General features: G+C 54.7%; 1 protein-coding gene across 5 annotated transcripts in view; it reads right to left on the bottom strand.

Annotated features, from left to right (window-relative positions):
* GRIP2 (glutamate receptor interacting protein 2) overlaps window positions 1-14,199 on the bottom strand; it is an 84,604-nt gene extending 70,405 nt beyond the window's left edge. For all 5 annotated transcript variants that reach the window (XR_004312197.1, XM_032458711.1, XM_032458714.1 and 2 more), the window contains exon 1: window positions 14,103-14,199. Coding sequence is in view for 4 of the 5 variants with exons in the window: in XM_032458711.1 (XP_032314602.1) it covers window positions 14,103-14,157 (55 nt within the window). In the remaining variant the exon portion in view is untranslated. The remainder of the gene's footprint in view (window positions 1-14,102) is intronic.
* Window positions 14,200-14,578: the final 379 nt, after the last annotated feature.

Genomic DNA, 14,578 nt, shown 5'->3' with positions numbered 1-14,578 from the left:
ACGAGCTGTTGTTCAGTGTTACAATGGGAGTTCCTGGCTCCCAGAAGAACTGAATGCAGTGGGGAGAGTGTGGGACCGGGACTCCTGCCAAGAGGCCAGTGCATAAACCAGAAACGGGTCAAGTTTGCAAAAGCTCAGCCCACCGCAGTGGTCAAAGCATCTCCAGAGATGTCCCGAGAGTCTCCTAGCCCAGCCCACCCCCGGACAGGGACCCTTCTGGCAGCAGCCTTTGACGGGGAGCTCACCGCCTCCCAGGGCAGTCCAGTCCCGTCCTGCCCAGCTCCGAGGGAAGCAAGAGGCGCTGGAGCCCCCAGAGACCTGAACGTGGCTGGGAGGCCCGGAGCGGACGCAGAGCACCTCTTGAACCGGGAATTCTGAGCACTGCTGGAGACGTGGCAAGAAATGAGGTTAAAGCTGGAATAATCAGCTCATCAGCCCCCTCGCTAGACGCCGCACGCACACACAGCCTGCTTTGGAGCGATGCTGCCTACTCCGCCGTCTGCCGGGATGCGGGTGGAGTGGTACAAGTGAGATACTTTATTTATGTGTCGTGCATATTTATTAGGAAGAAGTAAATAAATTAGCTGCTTGCCATCTGTAACCACCAGCCCACACTAAGTTCCCTCCTCCCTCCTCTGCCTTGGGAGGGGCCACACCAGCAAAGCCCGGGGCCTGTAAAGGGACTTCTCTTCTAGTAAAATTTTCTCCAAGGTTTGAGCAGCCCTAGAATTACAATTTTTCTGAGAAGAAACTGGTATCGGGTGCTATTCTAGGCCACTTGCCAATAGCTGATCCTCCCAGTTAGCCTGGGATGTGGGCCTATCATCATCCTCATTTTAAAGATGACGACACCGGGGCTCAGAGAGGTCAAGTCACTTGGCCAGGGTCACACAGCAAATGAACAGAGGAGCTGAGCTCAAGCTCAGAGCGGCTGAAAGACTTCTGTGCGGTGCTGGGGAGAAAGGCCGGACCAGGAAGCGACTACATTCCAGCTCTGGTGCTAGTTGCTGTGGGTCCAAGCTGGTTCCTTAACTCTCCTGGCCCTTTTTTGTTGAATGGGAAAATAAAACATGATAGGACAGGCTTCACATGGTGGAGAAGCAAACTGTCACTCATCTGAAACCTGAGTGGCCTTCAAGCATGCCACGGAGGCTCCTGACTGCCCGCCTTAAAGGGGCAGACAGCCCCCCACCCCTGCCCCAGGTTTGCTGTGTAACTCTGGGCACATCAGTGAACCTCTTAGGGCGTCAGTGTTTCCCTCTATAAAATGGAAAAACAACAGGGTATGGTGGGGCACAGGCTGTGAGGAAGAAGGTCTTACAGATGTGAAAAGCCTCGTAGGTCTGGTGGAGGCAGGCGGCAGGCTGGAGCCAAGGACAGAGGGGCAGGAGCGGACCCAGAATGCCCAATGGTGCTCCAGAGTCCAGAGAGGGCACTTGACTTGCCCAGAGCCACACAGTAATCACAGTCGGGGGAACTTCAGACCATCTGTCCCCCAGGCTGTGGAGACAGAGGCCAGGGCGCTGAGCCCGGCACCGTCCAAGCTTAGCCTGGATCTGAATCTTTTATGAAGTGCCGTAAATCTCTCCAGAATCACTCCTGCCCGCAGCCCACAAGCCCTGCCTCACTGCCTCCCTGCAGGCCCTTTTCATTAAATGAAGTGCAGAATCCAATGCAATTGCTTTTGATTTTCCCCAAGGAGCCACCTGCACCTCCCTCAGGGGTGCCTGCAGGGCCAGGGCTGCTGCAGGGCGCTCACACATACCCTCACAAACCCTCACAAACAGTACAGAGATTTCTAGATGAAATATTATTTTTAAAGATGTCTGATTTAGTATCTCCAGAGCTGACATGAGTGAGTCCTTAGTAGGCGCCAAAACAGGCCCCTAAAAGGCCCAGGAGGCAGAATTGGCCCAATTCATACAGAGGGACAGTTCAGAGCACACACAGGCCCACCAGGTCCTCAGTTCTGGGGCCGAAGGAGCTGGGGGTGGGGAGCTGTGGACGTGCAGAGCCAGCTTGTCCTTGAACCACTGTCAGAGAGAGCAGGTGGAAGCTGCAGCAGGAAGGAGGCAGGTCAGACTTGAAGAAGGCCAGCCACTAACCCTGGCGCGCTCTGCACCAGGCTAGTCTCAGCCCTCAGATTCCTTCACCAGGAGGGAACAACAGTAACAGCAATTGCTTAACCAGACACCTTCGTGGGCCAGGCACTGCAAAGGTGTCCCAGGGCTCACAGAAGAAACCTCTTTCCGCTCTCCTGCACCCTGGCCTCCGGTCCTCAAAAACACCAGGCACACTCCTGCCCCAGAGCCTCTGCCCTGCTGTTCCCTCTGCCTGGAAAGCTTCTCTCCCAGGTCTTTCCTTGGCTGGTCCCAGCATAAATGTCACCTCCTCCAGAAGGCCCTCCCTGACCACCCCATCACCCTCTGTCATCTCATCCCATTTCCTGGTCTTCCTAGCAGCACTTTACTTCTGTGAACTCTTATTTATTTGTCCACCTGTTTATGGGCCACCTCCCATAAACAGGTCTTATCCACTGCTGTAGGCCCAGCACTTAGAACAGAGGCTAGCACGCAGTCCGTTGCAGTTAAACAATTGTAGAGTGAATGAAAGGAGGGAGGAAGGAATCAACGCACACAGGGCCAGGGCACAGGCAGGAGGAGGGCAGCAAATGCCGGGGGTGCCCCTCCCCACCCCACCACCCGAGGCTAGTCCCCTGAATCAAAGAGCTGGGGGGAGGGGGCTTCCCAGAGAGAGTGGGGGGAGGCCCTCATGGGCTGTGGAGAGTGGGAAATGGTCTAGAACACGAGGAACAGCAACACTCCAGGAGTGCTGTAGCCACTAAAGATGACAAGCGTAAGGAGTCACATCTGCAGGGGAAAGGGCCGAAGCAGAACTGTCTCACAGGCTGACGACAACCGCACATAAGCGGGGTCTCACCGCAGCCTTATTTATAACAGCAAAATGCCGGAAACAACCTCGTTCGTTATCCAACGGGGTGCGGGGCGGGGGCGGCGCAGGGGAGCAGATGGGTAAACTAGGCCCCATCCCGCCGCTTGACGGGGCGCCCTGCAGCTAGAATCATCCAGGGCGATGCTGACCCTGCAAAGCTAAGGGAAGGAAAAGCAAACCGTAAAACAGTACGCGTCACGTGATCTCAACCAAAGCAGACAGTGGAAAAAGGACTGGAAGGAAGTGCCGCGAGGCGTCCCTGGATGGCGAGGCGGGAGAGGGAGATTTTAGGTCTCTTCCTGGGCTTTATCTTCCTTTTCAAAATAGCCTCCGTTTAACAACGGCACACCGAATCAGGGAGAAAGGAATTTCATTTGAAAAGATACTGTTATTATTTTTTAATGATAGCGAGAGGCCAGAGAAATGTGTACATATCAGTGCTGCATGGGGGGGGATTGCAATGCCTTTTAAAAAACTGTTATTGCTGTGATTATTTTAAATCGTTTAAATGTCCAACAAACATTTTACAAGATTTTTTTAACTGGAAACATAGACAAAGGAAGAATCAGGAAGCTGGTCAATAGCAGGGCCGAGAGATCAGTCGCAGCTCAGGGACCAAGTGAGGCTTCTGTCTGGGCCTCAGTCTGCTGGTCTGTAGAATGGGTTAACCATCTCTGCTTCCCACTGTTGCTGTAGGACCCAGGCCTCTATAGAAGGGGTGGACTGTGCCCAGCACTTGGTAGATGCTCAATAAATGCTGATGCCCTCTGCCCCCCAAGCAAGGGAGACCCCAGCCAGGGACCTTCCAACAGCTACACACCCATCGGGTAGGCAGGGAGGGGTCCCCAGACCCTTTTGACCTTGCACTCCCACTACAGAAAAATGTTTGTATACTCCTCTGCAATAACATACCCATGTTACTCATACATAACTAAATTGGCCGTGTTTTACTGCATCTGTGTATCACATCATATGCCACATGCAAAAATAGGGAATAATTAAAGTGTGATAAAACATCACTACAAACTGAGGCTCTTAATATTTTTTCCATCTTCCTCCTCAAGAGACTGTCCTGGGTGTGGCAGCCACAGCCCACTTTGGGGACCACTGGCTGAACCTGTGAGCTCCTGGAGGGCAGGGGTCACTGAGGTCTTAGGCAGAAAATCATCCCAGCAAATTGCTGACACTCAGTCAAGAGCAGTCTGAAGGGAGGGCTGTGGTTCAGGCTGGTTTATATTTGAAAGAAACAAAACAACAGCAAAAAGTGTATCACTCACACCAGAGTCTGACCCCCCCCCCCAGCTTGAGGAGCCCTGGCCTCCCCCCGGGACCTGGGCCACCCCCTCCCTCTCCCTGGGCACGGTCTCTCCGCCTAGAAAGCAAAAGAGCTAGACCAAGTGGTCTCTGAGAGAGGGTCCTGCCCCCTGTCCCCAGGCCTCACCCCCACCTCCCCAAGCCCCTTCCCACCACTTGAGGGAGGCGGCCTCTCTTGGGAGGCCAGGAGGCCACAGTGATTTACAGCCTCCTGGGGCCCAGACTCACTATAAAAGATGGCTGCCCCCACCCCGCCTGCCCTCCAGGACTCCTGCCAACCCAGAGCCAGCTGCCCACAAACCCCCAGGCGTAAATCTTGAGACCCAGTTCCGTCAGGACAGAAGGCAGGCAGTAAATTCCCAGCTCCAGGGTCCCTGGCAGTCGAGCTTCCTGGGAGAACTCACTTTTCACCCCAGGATAAATTACCCTTGCTGGACGGGGTAGGCGAAGCGTTTGTTCACTAGGTTGAAAAATGGTTGTTTGAAGGGCAACCCACCACGGGTTCTCCGACTGGGCTGCCAGCTCCCAGGGTTATCCATCCAGGCACCACCAAGACAGGGGTCTCTGGGCAGGACCCTCCCACTCAGCCCCCTCAACCCACTCCTGCACATCCCCTAGCACAGTGAAAGATACCAGCCTAAGACCCCAGGCCCTGAGGAATCCCAGGCAGGAAACCCTGAGTGTCACCGGGCCTCGGCCAGGCCCCCTGCACCCCCACGGTCACATCTGGGCTCTCTCGCTGCTGCCTCCCTGTGCTCTGGGCTGCGGTCTCCACCCCACTGGGCAGGCAGGCCTGAAGCCAAACCAAAGCCACCATCCATCTGGCTCGGGGACCTTGAACGAGTCAAACTACCTGCAATCTTTCTCTTCTGGAGGATTTTGCACCAATCCCCAAAGGGAGTATAAATCAGAACAGCCATTTGGAGAGCTGTGTGGCCTTGGGGCCGGGAGTGATCTGTTTCTCAACCCAGGTCGGATGCCCGGGTGACCGCTTTATGTTGATCTTTTAAAAGTATCAGTGTTTCTATCATTCATCTTTGTGTCCAGCATATCTCATAATAAAAGAGCAAAGTGCAGAAGGACAGGGTAGCCGCCACTGCTTGTGTAAAAGGAGGGAGAACCACATGGACGTACAGTCGCTTACATGTGCACAGAAGAAATTTCTAGAGGGGTGATGCTAAAAACAGACGATGTGTTATCTATCGCGGGAGAGATGGGGACTCAGCAAATGGAAGACAGACACCGGAGAAAGACTCTTCACTGATGTGCTCTGAGGTTTTTTCCATCTGAACCCTGTGGCCCTTGAGGTCTCATGCCAGTCCCCTATGGACGGACAGCTGGTTTATGCCCTTTGGTTTTTTCATTAACACTGCAATAAACACCCTTGCCCATGTTGCCTCGTGCACCTGTGCTAGATTTTTCTCTAGAATAAATACACAGAAGAGGAATGGCTGGGTCAAAGGGTGTGAGCACTTTGCACACTGACTGTCAAGCTGCCCCTGCAAATGGCCTTGCCCGCTTGCTGCTCCCGACCTGCCCGGTCTCTGCTCCTCCATGGTCTTGCCAACAGGAGATGCTACAGATTTTTAAATTTCCCCTCGAAATGGATATCGTGTTGTGGTTTCTATGAGCATTTTCCTTTTGTTTATATAATAAGCCCTTGAAATGGTGAGGTTGGCCCTCTTTTTTTCATTCGCTTTCTGGCCATCTGGGTTTCTTCTTCTAGAAACTTCCCACTCGAATCCATCACATTCCTCCTAGACCGTGTATCCTTTCCCACTGATTTGCTGATCTTCTTGCACTCTGGGTAATGTTCTTTGTCAGGGGTGTACATCACAAAGACTTGTCCTCCCAGTCTGTGGTTTGTCTTTGGACCTTGCGAATGGTGTCTCTGGCATACAGAGCTTCTACACGCTTACGGGGGTCCAATCTCTCCATCCTTTCTTCCATGGCATCTGGTTTCAGAGCTTCTGTTTCCTCATCTGATAACTCCGTCTTGCAGGGTCGTTACGAGGAGGGAATAAGGCATCGTCAGTGCTGAGCAAATGCTCCTAAAAATGACATGACGGTCATTTGCAGGGGTGGCGGTCTCCCTGCCCCACCCTGCCTCCAGCCCCCTCTTGCAGCCAGCAGGAGCTTTTAGAAGGTATCACTCTCCTGCTTGAAAACCTGACAGCTGCCTACAGAGATGATGCTCAGACTCCTCTTGTGGGTGAGTTCAAGGTCTCAGACACAAACACTTCCAAGGCTGAGCAAGGGGGTGAACGCACCCACAGCTGGATGGGGGCGGGAGGGGGGTGTGGTGGCCACGCTCCCAGGGAACAGCAGACATGCTAGCCCAGGGCTGCCAGATCCTTTAAGAAAGCTGCACATCTGGTGTCCTTTTTTAAAACGTGAAATCTCCGTCTTCTCCATCCACACTTTAAATTGAATGGCAACTAATTTTTTAAGCCACTGTCAGGACTGAGCAAGGTTCTTTGATGAGCTGGGTGCAGCCATCTCTACGCTCACCATCTGGCCCCAGCCCACCTTTCCAGAATTGTGCCCTACTCCGCCTCCAACACACTTCGCACAGCTGACGTGCCAGCCATACTGCACAGCTGTGGACACCCACGTTTTTCTGAACTCTGCTTTTGCACACAGATGTTTTGGCCTTAAACGCCCTTCCCGGCTCTTTTTCCTTCCTGGCCAACTCACATTTGCTCTTTAAAACCCAGGTCAGATGTCAACTCCAATCCCCCCACCCAGACAGAACTCCATGCACCTTCCCAGAACGCCCCATTGCTTGTGACCCTGGGATGGGAATTCCAAAGGAAGTAGCCTGGACGGGTCACAGAAGGAGCCCTGGGAGAGAGGCATTCCCTGGGTGAAATTCCCACGCTGCCACTTCCCAGCAGTGCATCCTCGGGCAAGTGCCTTACCCTCTCTGTGCCTCAGGTTCCCAGCTGCGAGGTGGAGACAATGAGCCCTATGTTTGGTCGGGTTTCTGGGGAGAGAAAATGAAATGGTCTAAGAGAAGCACCTGGGACATAGTAGGGGCTTCGTGATAGTCTGTGGAATGAAAGAATGAATTTAAAAAATGAACAAACATTTCCTCAGAATGCTCTGAACTCAGCACAGGGAAAAGCTAGCTAGTTTTCAAGAAGGAAGACTGCAGGTTATCTGAAGTCCTGTGCAGCCTGCACTTCATAATCTCCTGATTTCAGAGAAGACTGTGGGCCACCGACCTCCCAGCAGCTTGCACTTTGAGGAGCCATTCAAGGCTGGGGACTGCAGAGGAGTGAGTCCCTGGAGAAGAAACTGAGGCAGACCAGCCACAGGGAGAGCGGAGGGCAGACTCAAGCCCCTGGTATTTGGGAAGCACAGCCACAGGCAGCACTCCCAGGGTCCTGTGAGATCTGGGGCTTCTTCAGCACCATGTGCCCACGTCTGACATCTAATAGGTGCTCAAAAGATGTCTGCTGATTGGATGGATGACTTAATTAAACAGTACGGATAAGGATGCTCTGCACAGCGTAAACCACCATACAAATGTGTTCGGCACCGCTCCCTCCACACTCCACGCCTGGCCTGGCCTGCTCCCGGGCTGGGGCCCCTGGGCTGGACACTGCAGACCCACAGATGGATGGGACAGGGCTCCAGCCTCATGGACCTCTGCATCTAGTGCAGGAGACAGATGAGCAAACACAGAGTTATGCTCCATCAGGACAGGAGCCCGGATAGGAACGTGGCGGGCGAGACCAATCCTGCCACGCTGGGGGGAGGGGCACAGGACGCCACACCCTGGCCTGGGCTCAGAGTCAGAACGAGAGGAAACAATCATTTGCTAGGTGAAGAAGAGGGTGGGGGAGAGGCACTTCAGGCAGAGGCAGGAGTCCGAGCAAGGCTCACAGGTTGGGCAGAATGAGGTCTGTGCAGGATTAAGGAGGAAAGAAAAGTGACTGCAGCCAGATCCCAGTGGACCTTGAACATCAGAGCCTCCAGCTCCAAAGGGAGTGTCGCTTGACCCCCAAGAGTTTGTTTGAATTGGTGTTCAACATTTTAAAGTTGGGAGGTAGTATGCAAAGCTCTAGATTTTTAGCTTCTCTGGAAAAATCAGAAAATGAGAAGATCTGGTGGGCTGAGTCAGGGCTCCTATAAAGTCTGCACTCTCTGGTTCAACTTTGTCCCCAGGTGCATTTCACTCCCCTCGGCCACAAATATTTATTGAGCAACTACTATGTGTCAGGCAATGTGATAGTTCTGGGGGACAAAATGAAGAATAAGACAGACATAGTCACAGCCCTCCGGCACTGGAATACTGGTGGGAGAGAAAGGCAATAAATGAGAATGTAACACAAGGTCAGGCAATGCAAAGCACTGGCAAGAAAAAGAAAGTTACAGGGCTATGGGGAAGGCCTCTGCAAGGAGCAGACAGTCACGCGGATCTAAATAAAGTGAGTGAACCACGCACGTGTAAGGTAAAAGATCAATCCAGCAAAAGGAATGGCAGGTACAAAGGCCCTGGGGCCCCCTTCATCCATTTTTGGGTCACTTGTCTTGGCCCTTTAAGCATTTAAGGGTGAGACCCCTACTATCAATAATGAAGCAAAATGGGTAATGCGTAAGCAGGTGAAAACCACCCCTAGATGTGTATTTCAGACAAAACACCTCTGACCAGCAGCGAGGGAGGCACAGGAAATAGGGAGATGGGCGGAAGGCACTGTGTGGTTTTCTTCTCATTGGAAAAAAGGATTCGGATGACAAGGAAGAGGCAGAGAAGGTTCCTCGTACATGGCACACTAAAACTTGAGCCCAGACAGAGAAGCCAAGAGTGGGAGCAGGGAAATCCTCATTTCCTTCCTCACCAGATGCATCATCTGCCAAGCCTTGTAAAGTAGGAGGCAGGAGTGGGGAGTGGGGAGACTGAGAACGGTTAACCTTCTGCAGCTCTGAAGATCTTTGCTGTTGTTGTGTTTTTGTTTCTGTTTTTTTTCCAAGCCTACCTGGGCTGCTGCTTTAGAAAGTCAGCTGCAAAGGAAACATTTTGATGGGGTTTTGTTTGTTTTGTTTCCCCATCCCCTTTCTAAACAAAATTAAACTGTACATTCCTTGTCCTTTCACCTACAACATAGGGGGAAAAAAAGAGATACTATTTCTTTAAAGAAGGAGAAGAGAGAAAAATGAGATCTACAACCTAAGACCATCCTTCCTGGCTGGGGCAAGGGGAGGGAGGCAGTTCTGCACACTGACATCACAGTTCACCTCACGGGACATAACTTCCGCCACTCAAAGCTTTATTTGCATTTTTGGAGGTTCAGGAAAGATGTTTCAAATCAGCTCCAGTGTTGACATTGCAGTTATTAAAACCAAACAAAAGATCCTTTCCTAAGTCTGTCTGGTTCTTCTTAAATTTATCTGGGCCCCCACTACCTGATTTAAGGCAATGAGCAGATGTTTCACAGCAGGAAGTGCATTAGCTCCAGATGCTGCTGCTTTGTTCAAGACGTGCACACATACACAGTGGCAACCACACACGCGCGCACACACACAGACATACACACACAGACTCGGGGGCAGTGAACATTCGCAGCTCCCCTTCCGGCACTTGGCATGCCCACATGGACCATTTGTAACCTCTGCCTGCAGTTCTGACAGAGAGATGAGCAGCAGGAGTAAGTAGCCAATCAGATCCCACCCCATCGTCTTCCCCCTGTCTCCTAGGTAACCAGCACAGGGACACATCAGCTAACTGAGTACCACAGGGACACACACACACACACACACACATTCCCCTAAAAGTCCATAATTGTAGAGACGCTGGATGTGCCTGTCAGGACGCTGGACAGCTCCCCCCGAGTGGCATTCAGTGCCTTCAATTCCTGACTTTCCAGCAGCCTCAACTCCTACAGCTTTCCCACCTCTGCCTCTTTACTCAATGCCATTCCCCTGCCTGGCACGCGTCTCCCCACTGCGATCTCCATCACTCAAAACTTTGCTCATCGTTGGAACCAGCCTAAGTCCCTGGTCAAGACTTCCAGGGCCTCCCATTAGAGAATAAGATCCACACGCTCCTTCCCCTCTGGTGATCTGGCCGTTCTCGATCTGGCTCCTCCAACCTCGTCACTCATCACTCTCCTCTTCCCTCACGCCTTTCTCTTCCTCCAACAGGTCAACCAGTCGTCCCCGCACTACACCCTGCAGACCACGGCTTTTCTTGGTGCTCGCTGTTCCTTCTGCCTACATAGTTCTTCCTCCTGCTCTCGGCATGGCTGAGCTCTCCTGCTCTTCAGTCCTAGCTCAAAAGTCATCTTCTCAGAGAGGCCTTCCCTGACCACCCTTTCTGAAGAAGTCCCCCCACCGTGACTCTCCACTACATTCTCATGTTCCTGTATTGTCTTCATTTCACTGCTGACTCTGAAACTACCCCATTTCTATCTATTGTTTACTTGTTCTCTGTCTGCCCAACTAGAATGTAAAGTCTGTCACAGCAGAGTCTTTGCTTTGTTCATGGCTGTATCCCCAGCCCCCAGAACAGGGCCCAGTAAATATCTGATGAATGAATAAGAAGTCATTTCCTCCTGGTTGCGCCTGTATTTCCCCATCTCTCTAATAAGAAAGTTGGACGTGGCGACTTCTATTAACCCTCCTGGCTAACATTCCAAGAGGCCATTAGAGAGCAGAAAGGACTGGCAGAAGGAGGAAGATTAATCAGGCCACACCATGGGAAGAATCTGCCGGTGGAGGTCTGACCTCCACTGGGTCACAGCACCCTCCTCCTCTGAGCAGCCTCCCTGATAGGAATCTGTTGCTGCTTTCAACATCACATTCCCCAAGCGCTGGGCACCTTGAACTTTTGTTACCTGAGGGCCTGGGGGCAACCAAGCTGAGGACTGGCTTTTATTTTTCTGATCCCACACAGAGACCAGCAAGAGACTGGGGGTGGGGCGGAGGGAGTCCCCTAGAAGCATTTACTGTGATGAATAGAAGAAAACGTATTACTGTTTACAGGCCAAAAACGTCAAGGTGGAGGTTCATTAGAACACAAGTCACACACACATACACACAACTCAAAAGTGTCATGAAGCAAGAATCACAGGGCTCCCCAGTCCCAGTGGCTGCATGTGTCTCTCTTCCAGGGACATGACTTCTACATAAGGTCCTAAAAGCTGTGCAGTGATCCAGACATACATACTGTGTAAGTGTGGGATTAGCATCACCACCTTTTTGGCCAATCTCACTGGGCAAGGCTAGGTGATGAATTCAGGTAGCCACATGGTAGACACAAGCCAGAATGGACCCCCCAAACCCTAGGAGTGGGGAGCCTCTAGCTGGCCACCCATAAACCAGGAATCCACCCTGAGTCCTGAGTTCTCCACTGTCCAATAAACCAGGTCATTTATCCAAATCTGAAGTGGATGTAAAGTTCAGGAAAGGAAGAGTGAGATTAGAATTTCTTGAGCACCTACTATGTGCCAGGCCCTGTGCTAGGATCTGTTAACACTGACTCTTCAAGACCATCTGCAAGGCTACCTTTCCCACTCTATAGATGAAAAGCACTGATGCCCAGAAGAAGTAAGTAATGTGCCCAAGGTCACCCAGCTGGCAAGCAGAGGGGCTAAGCTGGGGACATGAATCTGGTTTCCAAGCCCACTCTTCATTCCCTGGGGCCTTAAATTACACCAGAAAATAAGCAAAGCTGGTCTTGTTCAAAATGTCCCTCCTGTGGGCTGAAGCTCTTCTCTGAGGATGCCAGTCTCTGCATCTCTCTCTGTCACTCTCAGGCTTGGCTGACCTCCCACCACAAGCCTCTTGTCCAGTTGGACCCACATCTCAGGGATTCCCATCTGAGACCCAGCCCACAGGAAACAATTTTCCTGTGGCCCAGAGAAAGCTGGGGATTTTTTCTTTTTAAAGCAGTAATTTCCTGCTGGCGAGGGTGGCTATAACAGCCACCCTCTGATTCAGTGCTGAGCTCAAAGTTCAATCTCAAGTAAGATTTTTCCAGGGAAAATTCAAATGCTGCGTACCTCCTGCCATTGATGGAGGGAGAAGTGGCCTCCTCTCAGGAGATGTGGCCAGTGGCAGGCAAAATGACCACAGGTACCACAAGACCCACACATCTCATACATGTAACCCACAGGCCTCATGCACACCCATGTGCATCTCAGACATCCCATCCACATGCCTCCATGCACACCTCACACACACACCACCCACATGCCTCAGTCACGCCAGACACTTGGGGGCAGGGGATCAGGAGCCAGAGAGAGCCACACTCTCCCTCTCAGGACATCACAGCCCCCACTTCTGCGCCTGCTCTGGGCTGTGTGCTGTGCCAGGGCCAAGACCTCATTTCATTCCCTGGAGGCCTTCCCCTACAGACACAGGAAGTGAGCCTGGGAGAGAGGGAAGGACTTGTCCAAGACCGTAGAGCACGCCTGGGGCTGAGCTGCCGTTTTCTGAAGGCTGGTGATGGATACTGGCCCTACAAGATTTCCTCCTTAGTTTGCTCCACTCCTTGGGGGCGGCTCCAGTGAGTAGGGGCCCTCTATGTTGGCAGCCTTTTCTGCCTGCCTCCTCCCTCAACCGAGGGGGAGGAAACCTGGGCATCCTCTGTGCAGGGGTTACAGATCTGACTTAGCCCTGGGGACAGGACAGGAGGGGCAGAAACTCCCTGTCGCTGCCCACCTTTTCCCATTCCCCATGCCCCAAACAAGAGCTTCTGGCCTGGGTTGAAAATGGATCCTTTCCCGTGAACTGAGCCAGGCCCAACCTGGGGGGCAGACAGGAAGGTGGGAGGCGGCGGGGGTCTGGACACCACCAAAATCTTGCCGATAACACAGACTTAGGTTCACACCCCAGCTTTATCACCTACTGGCTCTGTGACCTTGGGCAAGAGGCATTCTCTCTGAAGCTCCGTGCCCTCACCTGTAAGGTGGAGAGCAGAGCGCCCTCCTGAGGGGGTGGCTGTGAAGGTTAAAGACAGAGGCGGAAGTGTGGGCCGGAGCGCACGCCTGGCGCGGGCGGTGGAAGTCCGCCATCGCGCCCTCTGCGTGGGCAGAGGGTGGGCAGCGGCCGTTCCCGCTCCCGCTGCCCCTCACTCACAGCTGTGGCAGTTCTCAGCTAGCACCGAAGCCGAACTTGCCTCGGCGGTGGCAGGCACGGGAGCGGGTCCTCCTCCCTTCTCCCTCCGCGGCCCCCGGCTCAGACAACAGGTAAGAAGGCGGTGCAGCCCCGGAGGCGGCCGGGCGGAGGGGGCTGCGCCGCAGCGCTGCGGCAGAGCCAGGCCGGGGCAGGGGGCAGTGCGGCCGTGTCCACGCCCGCCCCGCACCCCTCCTGCCTGCAGCCCTTTGCAACTTTGAGGAACTGCAGACTCTGCGGTCGGCGCGGGGTGCTGCAGGGCGTGCGAAGGAAAGTTGTGTCCCAGCGACTGCAACCTCGGGATCTCAAGGCCCCCGCCGTGAGCGCCCGCACGCTCCGACCCCCCGGCAAACTCGCGGGGGGCGCGGAGGCACGTGGTCGCCGCGCCCACCCGGGCTGCTCCCGGAACCGGACTCGCACGCCGGTCCCGGGCTGCGCCCTGGAGCGTCCAGAGCCTTCGCTCCAACCTACCTCCACGCGCCCCGTGCAGCCCCCCTGCCGGCTCCCCCTGGTCCGGATGCGCTCCACACCGCGTGTCCTGCGGTGACCCCTTCAAGCTCCCCGCTTCGGGCCGCTCCCCTCCCGCGCCTCAGAGGCGGCTGGCCGCCCTTCGCCTGCCTCGGGGACCCTCGGCGGGCGCCCCCGGGCCGGCCCCGCGCTGGGCCCGCCCTCCGCGCCGGTGCTCACCGGCCTGGGCAGCGGCCGCGTCCTACCTTCGTCCGGCAGCCGCTGCAGGCAGAACGCGAGGTTCCTCCGCCAGCCCCGCATCCCCGCGGCCGCCCTGCGGCCCGGCCCGGCCTCGCCAGCCCGGCCCCGGCCCCGGCCCCGCCCCCCGCCGGGCCAGGCGGCGCAGCGCAGCGCTGGGGAGGGCTGCGGGCCCAGGGCGCGGCGGGCATGGGCGGCCGCCGAGGGTAGGGGGGCCCGGGCGGCCGCCAGGCGCTCCGCTCGGCTCCTGAGCCCGCGGCTGAGCAGACGCTCCCCGAGCGCGCGCGCTTTCCCGGGCGCGGGGGCGGGGCGGGGCGGGGCGGGGCGGGGGCGGGCGCGGAGCGCGGAGCGGGGCCGGAGGGGACCCGCAGCCGCCTGAGCCCACTCACCCGGCAGCCAGGCTCCCACGCCCCACCCCCACCCCCACCCACCAAGTCCCAGCAGTGCTAATCACCAGGACTTGGTGAATGAATGAGTGAAACAA

This window comes from Camelus ferus, chromosome 17, assembly GCF_009834535.1.
Source record: "Camelus ferus isolate YT-003-E chromosome 17, BCGSAC_Cfer_1.0, whole genome shotgun sequence".
Lineage (NCBI taxonomy): Eukaryota > Metazoa > Chordata > Mammalia > Artiodactyla > Camelidae > Camelus > Camelus ferus.
The sequence above is the reverse complement of the archived record's forward strand: the minus strand, read 5'-3'. Positions and strand labels throughout refer to the sequence as shown.